Below are 23,379 nucleotides of genomic sequence, written 5' to 3' on the forward strand. Positions count from 1 at the left end.
CACTAAGGATCGCAGCTGCACAGACCAACACGTTTTTAATGAAGCCACATTTGCTCGTGACAGTGGTCTAACAAGTTCTCCTTTCACATACTCCCCTCCCCTGCCCCTGGAAGGGAAATAAAAATACTGACAGCAGCGCCTGATGCTATAGTATTCCAAGTAGACCCCTGTGCTGTGTCACCTTCTGCCTGTCCCCCATGTGCCCTCTCATGTAATATAACCCAGCTGAGATTTCCCCAGCTGCATAATCCCAGTCGTGCTCGGAACAGTAAATCAACAGGTTGGGGGAAGTATTGCAAGAATTGCAGGGGAAGTTTTAAGTTGCACAGGAGTAATGTTATGGCACTACAAAATAAGCTACTGCTGTTTGCTTTGTTTGTCATCTTGTGTTAACCCACCCGAGAAAACAATGTGTGTGTGCATGCATTTGTGTGTGTGCATGCAGGACAGAACATCAGCTGTGGTAAAAGAAAAATGTACATGCAAAAAGCTCGACACTTTGGGTCATACTTTTGTTTTTTTCCTGAACTACTTCTTTTCCTGCTACTTGCTTTTAATAGCACTTCCCCCCCTGCCACCCCTCCCTCCCTTGTGTCTCCTGTCTCTCTTCTCACTCATGCATACACACACAGTCAGACACATACACATTTAGGAATTTTTGGCCTGGAAGGCAGTCAAGTTTCATTAATTTCTGGGTTTGGGTACAGTACAGTGTGTTCCTGGACTCACATCTGCGAGCGATCATAAATGCTGGAATGCTGGCAGAACATCCAGACCTGCCGGCACAAATATGTCGTCATCACTCTGAGGGAAGAACCGGCACAAAGCCAAAACAGCCGACCAGTTGACTGCCAAACAACCAAACGCCACGGAGATAGAAACACAGACAAAGAGCAATGGGAAAGCAGCCCTCCCGCCTCGCCACATTCATATCCAAATTCTTTGCATTTTTCCTCACCTAAATGTTCTAGACATTTACGTGGGCATCTTACTCCCACACTCAGATTGGGATCGGCTTGGAACAAAGCTTTCAATTTAAGGGAGGCAACTTAAACAGCTGGTCAAGCACAACAGGAAAACTAGTGTTTTGAATAACTCTGCCAGATTTTTCTGCAATGTTAATGCGTACTGTCCTAATCCAATGAGTTGCAGAGCAAGGTATTTAAAACAGACATTTACATCGTTATTCTTTCATCGATTACTTCTGTTTAAAAAAAAAAAAAAAGAAGTAGTCAAGCATCTGAATAATGCGGTAAATATATACTTTTTCCAGTTTCATGCAACATCATTCCATTACCACTTGGGCAGCTTCATCATGTGATATCGTCAATTTCTCCACACATTGGCTTTATGTGATAAACACAACACACTGGTTTTGTTTTTCTGCACGCAACCCTAAAAGATCAACTAACAAAAGATAAATTCCCTTCAGGCTGGTTAGAAACACATCTCTAAACAGTAAACCTCACACAGGAAATAACACTGTACTGGCTGTACAGGCTGACTAATGCACAAGCCAAACACAAGCATACCAAACTGATGAGGCCAGTGTGAAACACCACACAATGAGAACACATGACCCCAAAATGCCAAGAGATTATCATGTAAAGTTATGTTTCCATCAATAATGTGATGCTCTGAGATAATATGTGTTTGTGGGTAAGCTGTAATTAAGCTCGAGAGCATGATGGGTAAACACCAGCTGTATCAGAACTAGTTTGCTCCATATAAAAAGTTCATTATTTCGTGCTCGTTATTTTGTAGTACTGCAAGAACTCTTACAATCTTGCACAAAGGGCAAACACCAAATACTGTGCTGGTTCATCTCCACAAAGTTTTTGACAGCATGTCAGAAACTAAGTGCATATTGAGATATTGAATTCACACTAAAACAAAATACTGTCAAGTGTTTTTAATATCATCATTTTGTGCTTAGGTTTCAAAAGTTTCCACTGTTTAAGTAATAAACATCTGTTCCAGTTATAAGAACTAAAACAATATTTATTTTAGTAAGATTATTTGTTGAATGTTCTAATGATTTTTATAAAAATTAATTAAATCACCAAACTTCTCAGCATATCACTTTTGAAGAAGATAGAAGAGTTTCCTGAATTTGTGCCACTCTCAGTTATGTTTAAAAAGTTATTTCCCCCGTCTTTATAATTAGTGAATGGAGACATTTAAGTGGTTGCTCAAACTGGATTCACCACAGCAACTGGTAAACAACTAAAATAACTGACTCAACTAAACTCCACTGGGAAATCGAGTTCTGCCTGTTCATCTAATGAGCTAACATGAATAAACACTAGAAATGTTAGCCATGACTCAAACTCTATAGTTCCATTACACTTGCTATTTTCAGTAAATAAATTCTGTGTCCAGATGGTGTACTCATAACAGTCATAACTCATAACAGTCAAAAACAACTGAGTGGTGTCAAAAACAAGACTCAGTTGTTTTTATTTTGGCTACATAAGGGAAGATACTAATTCCAGATAGCTAGCTAACAGTGATACATGTTTTTTCAGGCATTGTGTGGCGCTACTGTTTGATGTTGGTTAGTATTAAATTGTCATCTTTAACACAGAAGCCTTTAAAATGTGTAGTCGGAGGCTGGACAAGTTGTAAATATTTATATAAAGCAGCAGCTGGCGTGTCAATCACAGCCAAATGCAATTATCCCATTTCCAATAAGTGCACAACATACTGTGTTTGATTGGAGACACTGCTCTGTTGGAAGATAACTAGTAAATACATAGTGTACGCTATGTAGTTCTCTTCTATGAAGTACCATAATAGATTCAAGTTGAGAAATGGCGAAAACAAATTTAACCTGAAAGACCTCCATTTTCTGTTAACAAAAAGACTACATACTGTATCATAATCATGGATAAACATTGATTTAAAGGAAACAGACAGAGGTAACAGGCACTTACAAGAAGTAAACATGCAGCGTGGTTTTCCTGATTCTCTTACTAGCAAGAAACATATTACTGATACCATCTCTCCATTCATACATCTTCACATTGTGCCCTTTAGCAAAACACTTTACAGTACGATGTGCATCAAGTCTTTCTTCCCCTCTCTCTCTCATACACATACTTGGCCGGCTAATCCAGGAGCTCTCTACTATGTACACATAACATAAAGTGAAGATTAAGTCTCTTAAGCTATAAAGGCAGTGAGATGAAAAGTTGGTGGTAACAGAGATGGCAATATGGGTGCTCAGGAAGAGTCTTTTTGGTAATCTTATTATACCGCAATCTCACTTGGAAAACAAACTGTGAATCATATCAGTCTGGTCTGGTCTTGGTTGGTGTGTGACAATACTCACACATGCACATGCGCACACAACTGGGTGCTGTCTGAAAGCCAGACTATTTTTGACATGGTTGAAACAATGCAATGCATTTTCACTGTCTTGTTTTTTTGTTTTTTTGAGGGGTAATTAGTAGAAACGATACCATTTTTAAATGGGCTTACCTGTTTAAAGAAACTGCTGTGCATCACTGTATTGCATTTTCTCCACTACTACTGATGCTGATACTTTTTTTTAATGTAACATAATTTACAAGAAATACATAAATCAAATGTAAAAGCTAATTACTTTAACTGTGTAGTAAAATCAACCAGTTATCAATGAAAAAAAAGTAAACTGAATGTATTAAAAATAAAGAAAAATAATTTTAATCTTAAAAGTGGAACAATCACTGAAACCAGAAATGGGCAGCTGATGAATGAAATGCTGAATCTGCTTTTGACTAATTGCACATTTTCGTTAATGGGACACAGTAGATTTGGATATATGTGAGTAAATGTAGGTTAAATAAGTAAACCTTTGTTCGGTATTTGGTTTTTTAAGAGACCACTGAGACTGAGTCCAAGAATCTCAGGCTCAATGGGGGGGGACTGGGGGCAGCATATGAGATGACAGATTTAATACATTGATGGTCTATTGATGAACTAATTTACTGCAAAAGTTCAGCAGTACTTTTAAGTTGAGGCATTGATACTATAAAAGGTGCTGCTACAATTTCATGAACAATAACATTATGGTCCTTTAAATGCGCCCAAAAGTGGCTGAGTCAGAGTTCCCCACCCTGTTCAAGCCTCCATCTGCAGGCCTTGGCTCAGCAAAGGCTGTCAAACAGTAAACGTCAGGCCGAGATTAGAAAAAAGGAAAAAAAAGAAAAGAAAACAACAACGTGGAACGGACTGAGACAGAACAAGACGAGAAGAAAAAATAAATAGCTGGCACAAGGTAGACTGTACATACTGTACCCTCAGTGGTGGCAGGCAGCCCAGACTGGCGAGCTGCCAAGTCCTCCGTACAACAAGCACAGAGACAGACAGACGGGCAGATAGACAGGCAGAGAGTGAGAGACAGAGTGGAAAGCAGAGGGGAGGGAGGAGGCGGCAGCAGCAGCAGCAATGTCTGAAATGCTCCACATCCACGACACGCTGTGCATCCCAAAAAGCCTCTCCACTCTCTTGCTTCATCTCCCTGATATTCTGCCTTTTATGAAGCGAGCTGAAGGATGATGGCGGCAGCGGTGGAGGAGGAGGAGGAGGAAGGGTGGAGGGGCTGAGGTTAAGGGTTTTGGGACTTTGTAAAGTGTCATCATTACAGAGAAACACGACCAAAAAAAAAAAAATCCAGACGTGGTGTCAGACCGAGAAAAAGCCTTGAAAGTCAAACGGTGGAGGCGGAGGTGTAGGAGAAAAAAAGAAACTGAAAAAGTGCAAAAAATAAAAAAAGACAACAAAAACTATCAAAGAAGCTTTGCCTCAGCGCTGTCTCTTCCCTAACCGTCGCCCGTCTCGACAGAAGCGCTCGTCTTGCCTTTTACGCCAGACCAAAGCGGCTATGAATCAACACTGATGTGTGTAACAGTACAGGTTGATGTCGTGCGTCAAGGCTGCCTCGCATGGAAAGAGGAAAAAAGAGAAAGAAAGAAGAAGAAAAAAAGTTTGTGCACTTGCTGCCACAGTTGCTAAAAATACACTGCCCATATCTTCCGCTCAGTTGCCATTTTCAAGGTGGAGTGTGTGGTTCTTCCTAGAGTTTTCAGTCATCTCTCTCGCTCTTTTTTTCCATTTGATCTCCTATCAGCAGAGTTTTCACCTCATGATAATGGGTACAAATTGTGAGTTTTTATTAACCTGTTGATAAAACCGCTTTCTGTTGGAAATCTATTCAAATATTACTTCAGCGTCTACAAAACAACCCGTTAGAAGACTTTATTTATACTCTGCTACTTTCTTCTAATTAAGAAAAAGATTCCTTTTTAAACAAGAGGCCCTGCTTTATTCAGGAAGTAATTATGATCATAAAATCTCAAACACACATCTATCTCTCACTCTTTTTCTCCGTTTCTGTCAGCGTGGTTGTTAGTGATAAAGGTGGCGCTAAGTAGAAAATTCAGCGTGTCCCATTATAAACAGAGTTCTGGACAAATGGCTCCATCCTTGGGCCAACATTAACACAAATTTGGGGTTTTGTGTATGTGTGCAGGAGGTGTTGCCTCATGAGGTTCCATGGCTTTTACGGTGTCTCAATAAACCATCTGCACTTAGGGCCTTAGCAGTGGGGAACTCTTTGCCGCCTATAAAAGACGGTTCATTCCATTAAAGCAGTAGGCTCAGAGCACCCAGACTGCTAGGGTGTGGGTGTGTGTGTGTATGTGTGCAAGTGGGTGGGTGTAATAGTGTCAGACTCCACCAATCAATGTGTCCACTGTTCTGACTTGTACTACCTTTCAGACCTCTAATGTCACAGAGGTGTAGGATGACAGGATGATGATGTGCAGGCACCTCTTGGGTTAAGTTTCCCAGAGCTGCTCAGCTTGAAGAGTCATTTAATCCACAAATCACTGCAACTAGGTTATGCTCCACATTCACATGTTCAATATAGAATATTTATAGTAGGACAAAGCAAATGTAAGTCAACTTTTCCCTCTATTCCAATTTCAGGCAGCAGCAACTTCAGTACTGGAGTCTATTGTAAATGCTTAAATGTAAAAATCAGCTTGCAACAAATATATTCTGCACAGTGCATTTATGGTCTATAGTGACAAATCAGTCTTTGTATCTGTTAACAGATGCTAGCATGATTATGACAACTTAAGAGTATGAAGTTTAAAGCTAAAATGCATGTTTAGCCCATTAGGTCATATGTATTTTTGTATCACTGATCATACTGAAAGCCTGTTACAGTGTATTTGGATTCTATTAGTCCTAATTAACTATCACTAACTATAATAACTACAACACCACCTACTTTCAGGAACATAAAACAGTTTTATGAGTTAACTCCAAGGCTCTAACTACTATGTATGACAGTGAGGTGGTGTCACTGGGAGAAATACATAATAAAGGAAGTAAATGCAGAGGAGGGGGGGGGGGGGGGGGGGAGCCAAACTAACTAACTACGTTTAGTCACATGTCAAGCTTGTGGTTCCTAAATATTTGTCCTCTAACCTTTCTTACAGTATTGTTCTGGTATTTTTTACTACTGATTTGGTGACGTCTGTAGCGGATGAAAGTACCTCAGGTCAAAAAATTATGGAGCAGCAAAACAAACTACTGTCATTTTATTAAAGAAGTCAGACACTAATTGGCCTTTTTCTATCACCCTGTGAGCAACTGCGATCTGATTTAATGCTGCACATGGCACGAGTCTGCAAACAGCAGGGCACAGTCAGAGGAGTTGGTTACCTCGTTGAGAAGTTGGTGGAGTACAGCCTGTCGCCTGCAGCTCCTTATCTAACGGCTCGCTGTGGCTGCTCATTCTTGTTCTATTACTTAGCAGCTTTTGATGCACCGAAAATGGTGAAAATGATCATTGTCTCGTTTTGTTTGTAGCGGTAAGTGCCAAGGTGACTGACAAGTTGCACTTTCTGTGCGTACTTAAAAACCCCAACTCATTTCAGAGCTTTTAACCTGGAAATACTTCACATGAATTAACATGGCATGCTTCATCAGCAGGTGATACACTTTACCAACATTTTGCTACCTTACTCAGTCACAATGACTAAATAATTTTCCCTTTTGAGCAGCTTATCCAAAATTTATTTGACAGAGATTTTGACTCCTCATCTTAACACCATTGTATTGCCAAGTCAACTACTTTTTTTACACACATATTACATAATTACATTCATTATGCAAAATATATTTCAATGAATTAAAGAATACTCTGGTTTCTATGAAAGGCATCACCAGATATATTAAAAATGTATAATTTTCAATGCATGGATCCAAACATATGAGACATTTCAGGCCCAGGCTCCGTGGGTTATCAGTGGGGTTCCAAATGACTACTTTTCACTTAATTTGGAGTCATAGTTTGAATTTTTGGACAGCAGTAAAATCTGCCAGTAGCGCTTTTCTGTACAAAGTGGCAGCAATGAATGCTCTTTTCTTTAAAGACTGTTACTGCTAGCTCAACAGTGATCACAGCGAGGGGTTGTGGTTTTGGGGTTAGTTTGATTTCCTTACCTGAATGAGACAGCAAATGCATTCGTAGACGGAGGCTGTCCAGGAAGCTCTTCCCACACAGCTCACAGCTGTAGGTCTTCATTCCACTGTGCATCTTTCTGTTGACAAAGAGCAAAAATAAATATTTTACCATCTTTCAGTGAGACCAGCCAGCGCTTAATGTACCACCGATAGACGTTTGTGTCTCTAACAAAGCGGCTTTTTACAGCTCATAACTAAAAACTTCCAGAACAGAGAAAGTTTGGCCTTGTGCATTTTGAGAGAATATGTCACACTCCATCAGTCTTAACATCAGCACAAAACAGTAACCATGAGTGTAACAAGTCATCCATCTACCACACATATTATCTGCAGGGACCAGTAGACCATGACTTGCCGCTGTAAATCACAAGGTGCTATTCAAGCAGAGGCGGCATTATCAGCTACCTACATCTAGAGCGCTGCAGAGGGATACGATGCTGTAAAGTGAAATAGACTAAAATAAATAGTGAAACAGAAACACGCAAAACCTCTACTTACTGTTACGAACCATTTATGGAACAGTTTTTGATGACTGCTCTCAGAGCTATGAGCTGTTGCGTAGCTTGAAGCCAAATCAGATTTGCAATAAATTGTCTATTTCCAAATGGACAGTCATTAAGCTGTAACGTAGTTTAAGCACACAAGGTCAGACAAGACTAAGGGTCAATATTTGATTATGAAGTAAAGGCCTTGAAGGTTAGCTAAGTAAATAACATCTGACAACAGAAAAGTCTAGTCTTACGGCTCTCTCTGCTCCTCAAATCCTCAAAGACCCCACGGCTCAGTACAAAGCATATTATTCTTGAGAGATATCTGAAAGTGCTCTAAAGCAATTAAAGTGACACGAATTGCCAAACAACTGCCACAGTGCCTTAAGCATCTTGAGAACTTCAAATACCTCGCCTTGAGAGAGGTACACAAAGCCACAGACACACCCATGATTGTAATCATCGTCAAGTTTGTGCCGTTTCTGATTTGGCACGTTTAGTCTTCTACAACTGTTGCTCTTTCATACAACACAGCTCCAAAAATGAAGCATTACTTTTTTGATGGTAATACTAGATTGTGGGGGAGAAAAAAGAAGTGACAGGTTGTGAAAAAGCCTTTAGCTGAAAAAAAAAAAATCATACCAAAAAAAAGTGCACAGGAAAAAGACATGATTCTATACTCAGGTGAGTGTATGCTTCAAGCAGGCAAAAAAAGACAACATCAAATACAGCTCACGCTCTCCACTGACTAGTCAGGTGGCAAAAAGTGATCAGCCAAGTGCATTCTTGGGGAAACAATGCCCTTGATGAGAGTTCTGCTCAACTTGGGTGAGATGACAGCCATCCATCTTAGCGGCTCAACAAAGCTACAGAGGAGGAGGTGGTGCCACTTTCCCAAAACATGACTGATTGATGTCAGATGTCGAATGCAAATTGATTTACAGCTCTCTTTTGTGCCTCGAGAGGGAAAGGAAGAGACAAAGCGAGGATTGAGACCAGGACAGACAGAAAGAGATTATAGCGTATGCTATGGCAATGGCTTTGGGAGTTATTAAGCTATCAAGTCTAGTATGACTTCACTTACAATTAATTGCTGCAAAATATCCCCCAAACCTGACACGAGCAGGGTAAAAACCAGAGAAGTATGAAATTAAAGAGAGGTTAGAAGTTGTGAAGAGACCCTGGAAATCAAGGGCAGAATGACAGCCCTTTGGCATGCAGTCAGCAATTAAAAGGTCCTCTAAATGCTAACTGCCCCCAAAAGGGAAGAGGACACTTAAAAACAACAAAATAGGAGAAACAAAGTGTCATAGAGTGTTACATATCGTTAAAGGGCAATAACGCTCCAGATACCGATGTTATATTTAGCAGCTGCACATCATAAGAGTAGCATAAAACAAACATCTTAATCTAATTTGACAAACTTGGCAAACAGTCATGACAACATGGCATCAAAATGACATCAGGATGTTGTTTTGTTGCACAAATATTTGAAAAACTCTAAAGCAATTGCTCAAACTCCAAATTGCTCAAGTGCAGTAGAGCTGCATTGTATTCAGTTCTATTGAGGCAACCGCCAATGGACAAACTGTCAACTCTTTTTCTCCGCTTCTATAATAGAGTTCCTCTGTGACTGGTTTCAAAACAGTAACCCTTAAAAATGACCTTTTCTTTTACTCGAGGGCATCAAAGACTAGCGTTTATTCCTATTGTTTTAGAAATATTAAAAACAAAATTTACAATTTTAAAAACTGAAAAAAATATTTGACAAAAGACCAACTGGAAAAAGCTATGGAAAAGGGTTTTTCTTTCCTGTAAGAGTCATATGCGATGTACTCACACGCTCTCAATGAGATAAGGAGAAAACACGTACGTGGTAAGCCACAACATACACAGAGGACAAAGCCTTTCAAAGGCCTTTTGTGTCCCTCCTCAATCTGGCCATTGTGCCCCCCAGACAGAGCACTGAAACGGTATGGATGGACTTATTAAGGGCACTCAAAGCAGAACCAATGCCATGTATTTTCACCGTAAATGTAGCATTGATGAGCAAAGGGTGGTGTGCACGTCTGTAGCTGGGGCTGTGTTAACTTTAACTGCAATGGCTAGCACTACCTACTGAAAAAGCACATTACTTGATGTTCAACAGAATGGCAACAGCACCTGTTAAAGTGATTCTGTGTGTTAAAGGGAAGGGTTGGGAATTTTAGAAGACCGCCTTTTTAAAAACGCATTTCTTTTGGCAAAAACTGCAGATTCTCTACAGGCCACTTGAGGCTAACTGAAATGTTTAAAGGCCCAACTAGACAGCAGATAAAAGAATATTTACAGGCTCGAAAAATTATTTTGTCCTATTTCTCTCTTTATTACAGTTTGCATGGTGGATGATTTTTTTAGATGATTTTTTTAGAACTCCCTTTATTAAGGCTTAAGTGTAGAGACATGAACACTGACAGGTGAATGGCAACACAGGAAGCTGTAGCTGACAGCTGTCTGCTAGCCGTCTGCTTCTTGTTCTCTAAACCGTCTAACGGAACTGGACCTCTCGGCCATGTTTTGGTGTATTAGCAGTTATGTAAGACACAGTGTAGCTTAATCTGGTTGATTGTGCTAGCTGCTGGTCTGAATCTGTGCTCCAGTTTTGGTCAGTGAAATACTCGTATTTCAAGCCGACGGCTAGGTTTTCTTGTGGACATTCCAGGCTACAGTTGCCTAGGTGAAACCTCTAATATGTTTACTCCCAGGTCATATGTCAATAATTGGTATTCTTCACTCTCATTGGTAGGCACTTCAGTTGCTTGCCTGGAAGTTGAGAAAAGTTTACCTGAGGTCCTACCCACTTCCTGTTGCCAGCAGTTAGTGCTCACAGTTACTTGAAGTCATGCAAGGTCATTCACTTTCTATGTTCTCTATTTGCCACGTCACTACAAATTGCTTCCACCGTGGATGTAACTTTATTGTTCTACTCTCTGATCCAAATACGGTCACCTCGGGCTTCGGCAGCGGTAAAAATTCAAACTGCTGATGACTTCCACAAGCTAACCTGATGCAGTATAAGCAGCTTTATCTGTACAGCTGCCATAATTAAGCCAACACATGACTCATTAATTGGTGTGTTAGTTTAGTTCATCTATGAGTCCACTTGGATGCTAGTGGCAAAAATTCCGTCATCAGTGAGCGCAAGGCTCTCTGCTTTTTCTTGTCACTTGGTGGACTGGTCCATGGGGACACGGGGACTACAACGCACCTCAATGCATGCGCCCTTTGGGAGGATTTCAAAGACGTATAACGGGAATGACTACTCATCCATGTCGTCGGCAGATGTCTTTATCTGTATCAGAGTATAATCCATGTGTAACATTGTTTCAGTCAGTCTATCCACCTTGACTGGATACCATGATTATTATAATAATAATAATAATAATAATAATGGATGGGATTTATATAGCGCTTTTCAAGGCACCCAAAGCGCTTTACAATGCCACTATTCATTCACTCTCACATTCACACACTGGTGGAGGCAGCTACTGTTGTAGCCACAGCTGCCCTGGGGCAGACTGACAGAAGCGAGGCTGCCATATTGCGCCATCGGCCAATACCAGTAGGCGGTAGGGTAAAGTGTCTTGCCCAAGGACAGAACGACCAGGACAGAGAGCCTGGAGATCGAACTGGCGACCTTCCGGTTACAGATACGCTTCCCAACCCCCTGAGCCATGGTCGCCCGTGATGATGATCATAAAGAAAGGTTTACCCGTTATATACACGAGACAGGGTGAAAAAAATACCTTTATGAAGATGAATGTTGTGATTAGTTTGTCTAATAACAGCAAGTATTTATGAACCCTACTTCTTTGGGGACAGTGCAGTACAGCAGAATAGTATGCATCATTAGAAAACAGTTAGTACTTAAGGCATACTTTATATGCCTTGAAATGCTCCGTGTGCTTAAGTAGAGCTGATAATGGCTATTCAGTAATTCTGTTTCACACACTTCAGTGCTTTAACAAGGTTTAATGGTATGCATAAGGATACTAAAATATTGTCTCAGCTTAGTGATTTACTTGAGATAGACCCCCCTCTGTGCACACCCTTTCTCAAATCCCATCGTAACTGTCTGCTTTCATGTTGTGCTACTGAAATACATGATGAGGTGTGTGCGTGTCTAAACGAGGGTGTGTGGTGGGTGGCAGTCCAGGGAGGGAGGGTGATTTGAAACAGACTGACTGTACCCATTAAGGAAGTTCACATAAAACTCTCTCAGGCCATTTACTCAGTTAATAATCGACTTTGTCCAACAGTCACTTTTGACAACGACAATAAATTTTAAATTTATGTCAACAAAACATATGCTGATCACCTCGTGCAGAGTGCTTCCTCATAAAAAGCAGCCCAACCAAGGGCTGTTTCACTTCATGTGTGTATGTTTGAAACGTGAGTCGATTACAGGCCTGTGTTATTGAGCCGTAACAGCTTGCCTTATGTAGTTTCTGAGCTCTCCTTTCCTATTTTGCCGCCAGTCTTGGCTCGCCATATATCATAACTTGCGCTGTAAAGACCCAAGCTTTCCACCTGCTATCAACTTGTAACAGATTTTAAAAGTCAAAATAAGGTGACACACTATTAATACACACAAGATACTAATACTATACTCCATGGTTCTTTGATGGCTTTGGGTCATCCAGATTTCATACAATTGAGCTTTGACAGAGGCAGCAGAACTACTGCCAAACCCTGTTAAATCAAATGACTTGAAACTCATGCTGATATCCTCTCAAGCTCAGATAACCATTTTATATCACCACATTCAAACTATTCTACAAAAAAAAAAAAAAAAGAAGAAGAGGAGAGAAGCAGAACCATGCTTGATGACTTGCACTTATTTATAATTGCTCGTCTGAAATCTATTTCTCCCTCGGCAGCCTTAAGTGTTGTTCTCGATCCTCGTACATCCTTTCATCTTTTATTTTTCCATTTTTTTCTTCCACCCTCCATTCCTAAAGGGAGCCATAAAACACCCGAAAATGATGTTTGTAAATAAAAGCTTTGCAGGAAAAAAAATGTGGGTGTTAAGATGGAAAGAAGAAAGCACTAAAAGATAAAGGGAGGCAACTGATAGGAGGTGGTAAATTGAGGAAGGGCTGTGCAGTGTGTCTGTGGCTGTTTGTTCATTAGTTCTGAGGGTCAGAAGAAAAAGAACTGATAATTGGGAAAAAGGAAGGCCAATGAATAGAGCTCGGACTTAAATACCAGAGGGATCTCATGTGGGCATCTGAGACATTTGTTGATGATTAAGGGAAAAAAATAGAGTTGCGAATCCCATTTAAGATAAGATAAGATAAGATAGAACTTTATTAATCCCTCGGGTGGGTTCCTCTGGGAAATTCGATTTCCAAAAAAGCACAGCACCGACAGAAGTTACAGAGTTATACACACACACATATATATAAATACAGAGACAATATAAATAAAATATACGAAGGGGATAAATAGAATAAATAGGAATAAAAATAAAAATACAAGTGAATTGCACATTTCAAGTATTGAGTCTATTGCACCGTTGACTATTTACAAAAGTATTGCACAAAAGGTATTGTACAGTGAGGTGCAGAGGCACTACAGCTTAGTTGTTCATTTATCTCATGTGTTAGCTTAAAACACAAACAAAATGGAACCCATTCTTTCTGTAAAGTGTTTTCATTCCTTTCCACCTTCTGTTCTCTTTATTCTCAAAGCAGCACTAATCAATATCATCATAAGTAAGAATGGATCAAAGCAGTGAAAAAGAATCACTCTTAACAATCCTGCAGACAATCATCGTCTGACTTTACAATCCTCTTCGCGTTATGCATGCTTGACGTCACCGTTTTATTATACCAGGTGGTAAACGCCACTTAACCACACCAGGCAGCTGTTTTCAATGGAAATGCTTCAAAATACCAAATGTAAACTGCATGTCTGGCACCAAAATGACAAAGTTTGCCAATATGTGGAGGAAACAATTGTGGTAAACATTGAGCAAGAAAAGTCTTTTTCTCTGGGTTAAGCAGAGACAAAACAGATTAAAACGCAGGTTAGTTTGATGTCATCAGGTATTTATAGTACTTTTTATTTATTGTAAACACAACCTGCTCATTTGCAGAACCTTCAAAGCCTAACAGGAGTCTACAGGTTGTAGTTTGGGAATCAGCGGGTCAGATAAAACTGAATGCTCTCCGCTACAGAAATCGGTTAGCAGATTGGAAGCATTTTTTTCCTACTATACTATTCAAAGTACAGATACATCTGAAAAGCTACCATAACCTTAGCAACATAAAACAGCACTTCTCTTCTTTTCCAAATACATTCTCCAGAAATCTCACCATCATAATTAAAATAGCAACAACATTTCTTAGGTGGCAAATCATAGTCATATTTGACAAAGCAACAAGAATTAGAAAACAAATCCCATCCCCCTGTTTCTGAGGGACGAGCAGAAAAAAAAATGGAAAACTTGGAAAAAAACAAAGCAAAACATCCTCATCACAGGATGTTCTATGATTACTATGAGAGAGACTATTACTCGCAAAAAGTACCAATTATCCTCAACATTCACAACTTCCTTGACATTCCTGAACTTTCAAAATTATCCAAAGCACAGCCTGACATACTAGACCAACCCAAACTTCAGAAGAAATTCCATCTCTTCATTGCCCAACAAGAAATCTCTCGGTTTGATGGCTATCCACTGGAATTCTTTAAACGCTTCTGGCAAGTCATCTCTCCCTTATTCAACATAATGGTCAAAGGAATCAAATTATCAGGACTCACACCCGCGCACATAAACACACGGCTCTTATTACACTATTACCAATGACCGACAAAGACCTCACTTCCAGCTACAGACCATTAAGTCTTACCAACTATGACCTAAAAATAATCAGTAAAACACCAGCCAATAGATTAGAGACAGTTATATCTTCATTAACTCACTCAGACCAAACAGGCTTTATTAAACATAGACAACCAACACGCGCCGCCTGTTAATCTCAGAGACCGCTTCAAAACCATAACGGCACCGAATGCACAAAAAACCTTTTGATAAAGTTAAGACTTTCCTCTTTGCGATCCCAAGGACATTTTGGTTTGGGCGCTGGTTCCTTCATTGGATCAAACCTCTTTACCGCTCACACTCTGCACCAGTTGTAACTAATACCCGGACCTCTCGAAGAAGACGTTAGAGTGAGGTACAAGACAAGGTCGTCCACTTTGCTATTTTAACTGAGCCCCTCACAGCAGGTATTCAACAAAACACGCACAAACAGGGCACTTTCATCATGAAATCAGTTTATATACAGATTATATTTATTTAAATTCTCCACTGGACCTTCCACAAGTTTTTAACCTAGTATCCATAATGATAAAATTAATGAATCAGGCCAAATCTAAATGTCTACCACACTGTGAGGAAGGGATAAACCACGTTTCCTTCTAGCTGTCAGGATGATTACCTCTAAACTATTCATCAGTTCTCAAAATCTTAGAATACGATCTCAATAACTGGAAGAACTCATTATTTGGAAGGAAAACAGCAATAAAATTGTCCATATTCACTAAAATAATTTTAAAAATAATTCTCTTCTACTCATTATAACAAAATTTTACTGTAAACTTAAGAAAGTAAAAAGATTAAGGAATCTACTTTACAGAAACCAAAAGAGTGTGGAGACCTAGCTCTCAGACACAAATACCTAGCAAATGATCTCAAATACATACATGTTTGCAGGAGTCAATTAAACACAACAACTGCTTTAAAAACCATGTAGAACCATGATAGCTTGGTGAAAAACAAACCGCCGGGCTCACAATGTCTTGTAAAAAATAAAAAATAAATAAAATTACGCCATTTTGGCATAACCAAAAATAGACCCCTTATATTCCACTCATGGAAAAAAGCAAGAATCACTCACTTGGAACATTCATTAGGGTATGAAAACACTAAAACAGTCAGTGACATTGGTAATAGCAGGTTTTTTTTCCTATTATAATATTCAAATCTGAAAAAAACAGTTTAAAAGGAAAAATCTAAATTTCAGCCAACCCTTCAACAACCTCCACTGATTACTGAACTCAAACCCATATTCACTTGGAAAAGATAATTCTCAAAATTATATAAACTTCTACTAAAAGCTGAATATATTCCTCCACAAAAGCTTCAAGACTGGGAAAAAGACCTGCCAGTTTCAACAGCAATCAGTGGACACGACACATTCTTTCAAAAGTCATTCAATACAAAACTACACAACGCTCATATGACACTACACAAGCTACATTAAATAGGACTGAGTTTTGGACTCCTGTGAATATTGCACATTAACCACTACAGATGATTCTACCTTCATGCCACCTGGCTCCGCCCACTCATTTTATTATTCAGGCTAAACATCTCACAAACATCTTGATGTATTCTCAACCATCCAGGGAAGTAAATTTCTTCTTCAGTCGTCACTTGGATGAGTGACAAAACGTTTCTCCCACAAAACGCTACGTCCAGATGAACAGAATCAACTTTTTGGAGATCTCACAAACATCATTCTCAGCCTCAGGTTGCAGCATTCCAGCCTCTCCATCCGTTTGTCCGCTTGGAAATCTTACATCATTTTAACCGTTGCAGAAATATAAGCAACCCATATGGGTCGGACTGACTCTAAGAAACAGAAAAAAACATCTCAGCGGCACCACTTACTATCAGATTACACTGCAAGGAAAGACAAGTGGCACTTAAAAACAATAACAGAGATAGTTTTAATAGATACTGTAACAAAATACGTATTATAAACAAAGATATAACCATACATGCACCCCTACGTCAGTGGGCCCCTTCAGTTTTCTTTTATCATAAACAGATTTGATCATTCCGTATCCCGTAATCATCTTAATAGGCTTTCATATTACATCCTTTTGTTCAAAGTTTTTTTCTTAGTCGTTACATTTGTGGTTGCTCTTCTGTTCAGTTCAGCGTTTCTCTGGATTTATCACCACTGTTTGGTTGCAGAAAAAAAAAAAAAAGACAGTGGCTTTATCTATTAACATGACATTTATTTAAAAGACAGGTCAATAAGCATTACACTGCAAACACAGGTCAATAAAAAGACTTTAAAAATTATCCGTGATATAAGTGGGATAATGCACTCCAGACGTAAAAGCCTAGCCAATGCTATATCCATTTGGGGATAAAAGCACAGGGTGGACAAGGACCACTGCCACACACACACAAGTTTCTGTCATGGTGAACAAAGCCAAAATGATGCACGAGGCAATTCAGTGACACTTTGGTGGCTGATCCTAATGCGGCCATAAGTGGCGCAGTGTGCTGCCGCCACCTCTTATTTTGGTTCCCTGACAGAGAGAGATAGAGGAGGAGGAACAAGAGACTTTTTTAAACATGAATTTCCAGTCCATTAAAGGGATGACCATGTCATGCAAACAAACATGGCTGGGAGATGTAAGAGTATAATCATGGTAGTGGTGTTCCGTGAAACAAAAGGACCATCAGAGAGGAAATAAAAGGAACTTGATAGTCAGATAAATTACAGCGCGTGTTTAAAAAAAAAAAGAAAAAAACAATGATAGGATATAACGCCTCATCCATTTGTTTGTTGTCCTCCAAAGCACAGTGGCAAACACATATCTGGTCTAGTGAGCTGTTCATGAGCAATGTGCAGTTCTTAACATTTACATACATCCATTTTGTTGCAGTCTGGAGAAGCAGGTAGAGAGAGAAAGAGAAAGGAAAAAAGCTCTCTATCATTTTATCCCTGCTTTTAAGCTTCCCCAGTTCCATTGCCCTGCCATCCCCATCTCACACCTCTGTCTTTGCTCAATCAAAATGTATCAGGCAGGCTGGCGTAACATCGGTCGGCGTGGGCTGTTTATCCTGAGTCCTCCTGCACATATCAATGACTTGGCCCCCGTTGTCCCCCCGCGGGGGAGACGTTCATATAAATTCAAGCCACACACGCGAACGCCGAGGCACTCGTGTTGAGCATAGATGAGCAGCAGGGCAAGAGGAAAAGAGGCGAGACAGAAGGATGGGGAGGGAGAATGCCACTGCCTTTCATCCTCGTTGTGTTATTTATAATATCTCAGACACTACCACCCCCAAATTTGCCCTGAGGGCGTCTCGAGAGAAAAACGCTATACCACATCGTCGGGTAAAAAGAAAAAAACAACAACAGTAAAGATATTCCCTTCACCGCACGGCCTACTTCTCGGCCTGTATGTGACCTGTAAATGTCTCGTCAACTTTTGCCTGGTTGTGAGATGTGACATTTTTCTTAACATCCATCAAATCTGATCAGTACATTTTTCATTATGGGTGTGATTTTTTACAGCTGGCTTTAAAGAGTTAGATTAATGATAGCCATATGTGTTATTAAAGTCCAATCAGTCATGTCTTAGTTAGCCTACAAGAAGTGGTCTAACCTGAAGCACTAATTTATGTACCGCACAAGCTATTAGTGGAGACAGACGTTGCTTTAAGGTTGTATGCTCATCATTTTCTGTCTGTAATGACCAAGCTTCCAATACAACCTGTTGCGTATTTTTTCAAAAACACCTCTCTCACTCTATTCTGGCCTTAGTAAGCTACTGCCAAGGTGAAATAGTGCAATTAAAATCAGACATTCTGAGTAAAGTCATGCATTATTTCACACAATGGCAGTAATAAGGTTCTCGTTAAAGCTGATACTAATGATGCAAACTAATGTAAACATGCTAAAGGACTTTAAACCACTTTGAGACGTGGAGGATGTCGAACTGCTGGCTTCCAGTCATATAGACATACATTAGGCGCCCTTTGCCTTAATGCTCCTCATGGTTTAGTTTGGATATGACGGCACTGGCGGGTGAGGCAAATGCTTTGATAAATTAAATGTGAAAGAATACTGTCAGTTCAAATAAATATATATATATTTTTGATATTGAAGCCTTAATTAATGACTGTTTGGAGTGTGACAGACACTCATCCTGCCTCTCAGTGAGTCCCCTTAATAAATGCTGTCACCATTTCCATTATTTATTAGTAGAAAGATTCTAGTGCTTATTTTATAAAAGCCAGACAGAGCACAGGTGTAGAGGTACATTAAATGAGGAATCTCATTTGTTTTCCACTTCCATAACTGTTCTGTGTGATACACAATTTACATTTTTGCCTCTTTTGCTCAAATATACTAATTTTGTGATTTCAAACATTATGAGTTAACCGTTTTGAAAATTTACAAGTGAATTGCATTACGAACACTAAGAATGACCCCTCAGACCCCAAAATGAAATTACTGCAGTGACGTTTCGGGTGAGATCAGTTTCAAAATGCAGTTGCAGAGCCTGCTAGAGTCTACCGAGAGCAGCAGCATGCAGTGCTGTTTCTCAGCTTGTGTGTTTCAACAGCTGTACGGGAGCACAAGTTAAAAAGAAAGAAAGACAAAACAAAAAAAAATTAAAGCATCAGCTTAAATGCAAACTAATTATTACCACCCAGGCATGACTGCTATGCACGCACAGTTCAGAAAGCCTTGGTTTTAAGGTAAGAGGACAATAACAAGGAACTTCTAATTGTGCTTCCCGGGCAGTAAGACACTGTTCAACCTAATCCTAGTTAGATACCTGGATTCCCCCAAAGCGCAGAAAGTAGGATTCACTCTCTAATACCCTCAGTGTTACTCAGAATACCATTTCAACCTCTTTTCTACTGTTCCACTCAATTTAAAGTGCCCCCCACCCAACCCCTTCCGACGAAGCCCTTTTATTCAATAATGGGTGACAATGAAGAGAGAATATGACCTGGAGGTTGAAATTCAAATCCCCAGGCTGGGAGAAAGAAATTTCAGTGGAGACAGAAAAAAAAATGATCAAAGACTGTTAAAGGCACACGTGACAAGACACCTCAAATGCACAGGATGTTATATTCAAACTTTGCAGCAGCCTACAAACACACAAAAAACCGTTCACAAGGCAAGTGCGCTGCTGCAGGAAGAGCACATGTGCGAGCGTTTAGCTAGTTATCAACCACCTAACTCGTAAAACGCGTTGGCTAAAGTGACAATAAACGAAATTTGTTCAGTTAAGAGAAAACCGAGAGACACGAGTAACACACAGCCTTTTTTCTTTGAATGCGCACACTGACCCAAAAACTCTGCCAAATAATTCAGAAGATGAATGGAGCCAAGTACAGAGGCTGTGACCTGTCACTGTCTGTAGGTACTGGGCAGCACACAGGTGTGAGTGTGTGTATATGTGCAACTCTCTGCAGTTTTCTTCCCCAGGTCATTACTATAAATGACAGTGTGCTCTTAGTCAACCAGCCTGGTTATATAAGGATTAGAGGGATAAGGAGAAAATAACTTCACACTTTTGAGGGCAGCAAATGGTGTTTGCAAAGTCTGCGAGCTGAAGTAGGAGCTTGGCTTTGCCTGCAAATAATTTCACACCCCCTTTCCCCCCCTTATTTTTCTCATTTTAACTAGACCCAAAGACACTTTCACTCAAGCGTTGAAACAGTGGGAACAAAGACGAGGGAGAGCATGTAAGATCACATGTATAAAGTATTTCTGAAAGCCCATCTCTGAGACAAACACCAGCCCCGCTGCTCCTCTTCCCCTCGCTTCTCTTTGGGTTTGCGCATCAAAAGACCCTGTCGTCTGAAAATAGCACGTCAACATTTTTGTTTCTTCTTATTTCTTTTCAGTTTTTTTTTTTTGTGACTCTCGACAATGTTGCCAGTTTGCTCGAATCCTGTTTTTCCTCTGCTCCTGCTTTCTTGATGTGTGAGAGGTTAGAGCGCATCGAGTGAGACGGTTGGCTCAGGCGTGTGCGTCTCTTTGTGTGTGTGTGTGTGTGTGTGTGTGTGTGTGTGTGTGTGTGTGTGTGTGTATGTGTGTGTGTGTACGTGTGTGTGTAGTAGCAGAGCTTTGGTGGTCTATAAAAAGCAGCCAGACAAAGTCTTCCCTCTCTCCTCATGCATTATGCATTGGCATCACCTTCCATCAAGTGGCAGAAAAACCTCAAAGATGTCTAACTTTAGCTTCCACTCTGAAAGCCAAACAGAGGAGGAGATGTGTTATTTTGACTGCCACAGTCGAGCTAAGCACCTGTTACATCAATAAAAGCTGCATTTCGCAACAAGAACGACAACAACAACCTGTGTGATGGCACAGCACTCACAAAAAAAGAAAGAAACAAACAAAAACAGTTAAATGCAGATAGCGAGGAGCATGTAATGCGGGAAAGGGTTGAAATAAATTATATGACACAGAATCAAACTTTGACCTTGTAGAGAAGGTTTGTCTGTTCTTTGGCAGTTTAAAACAAAAAGGGAGAAACTTGAGAGGCTTATGGCAGCTCACGAGCTAAAGAAACATTTTATTTAGGGAAAATAAGGCCACTTGGAAAGGAGAGAAAAGGAAAATGGAAAGGAATTGGGAAAGAAAATACAATCTTTAGAGCAAGACAAGACAGGATTGAAGTAAATGAAATCGAAAGATCATATCATGTCGTATTGAAATATTGACAAGACAATGTACTGTATCTAAAATCAGTCTTTCACCTAGGTCAATTCAATAGTCTCTGCAGGTCAGCGTGACCGGTCTGTGTAAAAGGCAAATAAAATCAATTTTAACAGTTTTTTAAAATGGCTTTGTGTTTTTCCTTTGGCTTTGTTCCACTAATTAACAAAAATTTACACCCATACTTTTTTGTACCAACAAAAACAAGTATATAAGAGTGAAAAAATACTGTATTCTTTTACAAATAGATTTAGAAGGAAGGAACACACACCGACCTGTGGATTGTAAGAAAAATAAAAGAAAAAAAATACAGCAGTAAATTTAATATGTGTAGAATTCAGACCTGACAGTCTAAATCAGACAATCGCTACGTTGCAGTACACAAACTGTATTTGCAGATGTGCATTCGCATAGCTTCAGAATTATTACTGCTACCACTGAGCAGATGTTGCTTATCTCAGAAAATCCTGGCTCACTGTCACAAAGCCTATTTCATCAAAAGCAGAGCTCCAACTTCATAATGCTGCCCAGTGTAAACACTCTTGTTTGTCTGGAAACAGGAAAGGGACCTTGTGATTTTATTATTTGTAGCCAGCGTGAGCCAGAGCAGACCAGTTGACAAGGTGATTATTTTGGTATTTGGATACCGCTCTCAAACTATTATGCAATACCTGGGGGATTGATTTACTGTATACCACGTTACGCAGGATGTTCTGGGAAAAAGATAGTGGGTTTCCACAGAAGAAATAAAAGAGCTTTTTTAAGAAGAAGAAAAAAGGGTTGGGAGAAAAATAAGATTGCAGGGTCTTATTTTGATACTCGAGAGGGGCGCAGGCAGGTTGTTTTGATGTGCCGGACCTTAGAAACTTAAGAGTATGTGCGGCAGCTTGGGGAGGTTCAGGTGGCAGCGGTGGCGCTGGGCCATCTGCACTGTCATTCGCCGCACGTCCGCCTTCCAAGAGTTGCACAGCACCCACGGGCGTCCCAAACAGCCCCAGCCGGAGCTCTGCGGGGCTGCAGTAAACAAGTCGCTCTCATCTCAGACAGTGTGTGTGTGTGCGTGTGTGGAGGGGGGTTAGGCTCTGTGATACTCTGCTTTTTTCCTGCAGACAGAGTGCTTGTAATAGCAGAGTGTTTTTTCCCTTTTTGATGGGCACCCAGTACTTCCACCAACTTGAACATGTTACAGACACAATGTAGGCAACAGAAAGTCATCTATTTATAAAAACTGCACCCAATGCATCAATAAACTATGTGACGAACAACATAAGACAGCTGCTTATTTAGACCTTTGCAGTAATTTGCTCTTTACCGATTAGCCTTTACTGATTAGTTTAATCAACTCCATGTTTGATTATCACTAAATGTCATTTAGGAGGAAATGCTGGCTGCTATATCTTAAATTCATATCTAATTATCCAGGGTTGTACCCCGCTTCTTGCCTGGTGACCGCTGGGTTTGGCTTAAGCCGTCCCGTGGCCATGAATTGGACAAGCGGTTAAGAAAATCACAGCATAAATCACACAGTCCTAGCCTTTTTATATATATATATAATTTTTGCATGCATTACTAAATCTGGGATCCAGATTTTACCCCTAACTTTCATTTAGTCAAATAAATAAAATGAAATCGCGTCATCCTTATGGGAAACGAACTGCATTAAATATGACTTACCACAGACTAAGCTAGCTCAAAGGAAGCAAAAAGATAATGAAGCATGACAATTGCTCCTATTTCTGGAAGCCCCGCTGATGTTCCCTGGAGGTTCCTTAACCTGACTTTGGGAATCATTGGTGTATATTATGTAAGCAGAGCTTGTTCTGCTCTTATTT

At 40.0% G+C, this 23,379-nt stretch overlaps 1 protein-coding gene across 1 annotated transcript in view; it reads right to left on the reverse strand.

The window, feature by feature from the left end:
* Window positions 1–23,379, reverse strand: part of zbtb16a (zinc finger and BTB domain containing 16a) — a 147,607-nt gene that overhangs the window by 84,021 nt on the left and 40,207 nt on the right. The window contains exon 3 of the mRNA XM_085470925.1: window positions 7,501–7,598. Within this exon, the coding sequence (XP_085327051.1) occupies window positions 7,501–7,598 (98 nt within the window). The remainder of the gene's footprint in view (window positions 1–7,500; window positions 7,599–23,379) is intronic.

This window comes from Copadichromis virginalis, linkage group LG10 (assembly GCF_057382275.1).
Source record: "Copadichromis virginalis isolate Kocher_CV1m ecotype Utaka linkage group LG10, C_Virginalis_male_GT1.1, whole genome shotgun sequence".
NCBI classification, from domain to species: domain Eukaryota; kingdom Metazoa; phylum Chordata; class Actinopteri; order Cichliformes; family Cichlidae; genus Copadichromis; species Copadichromis virginalis.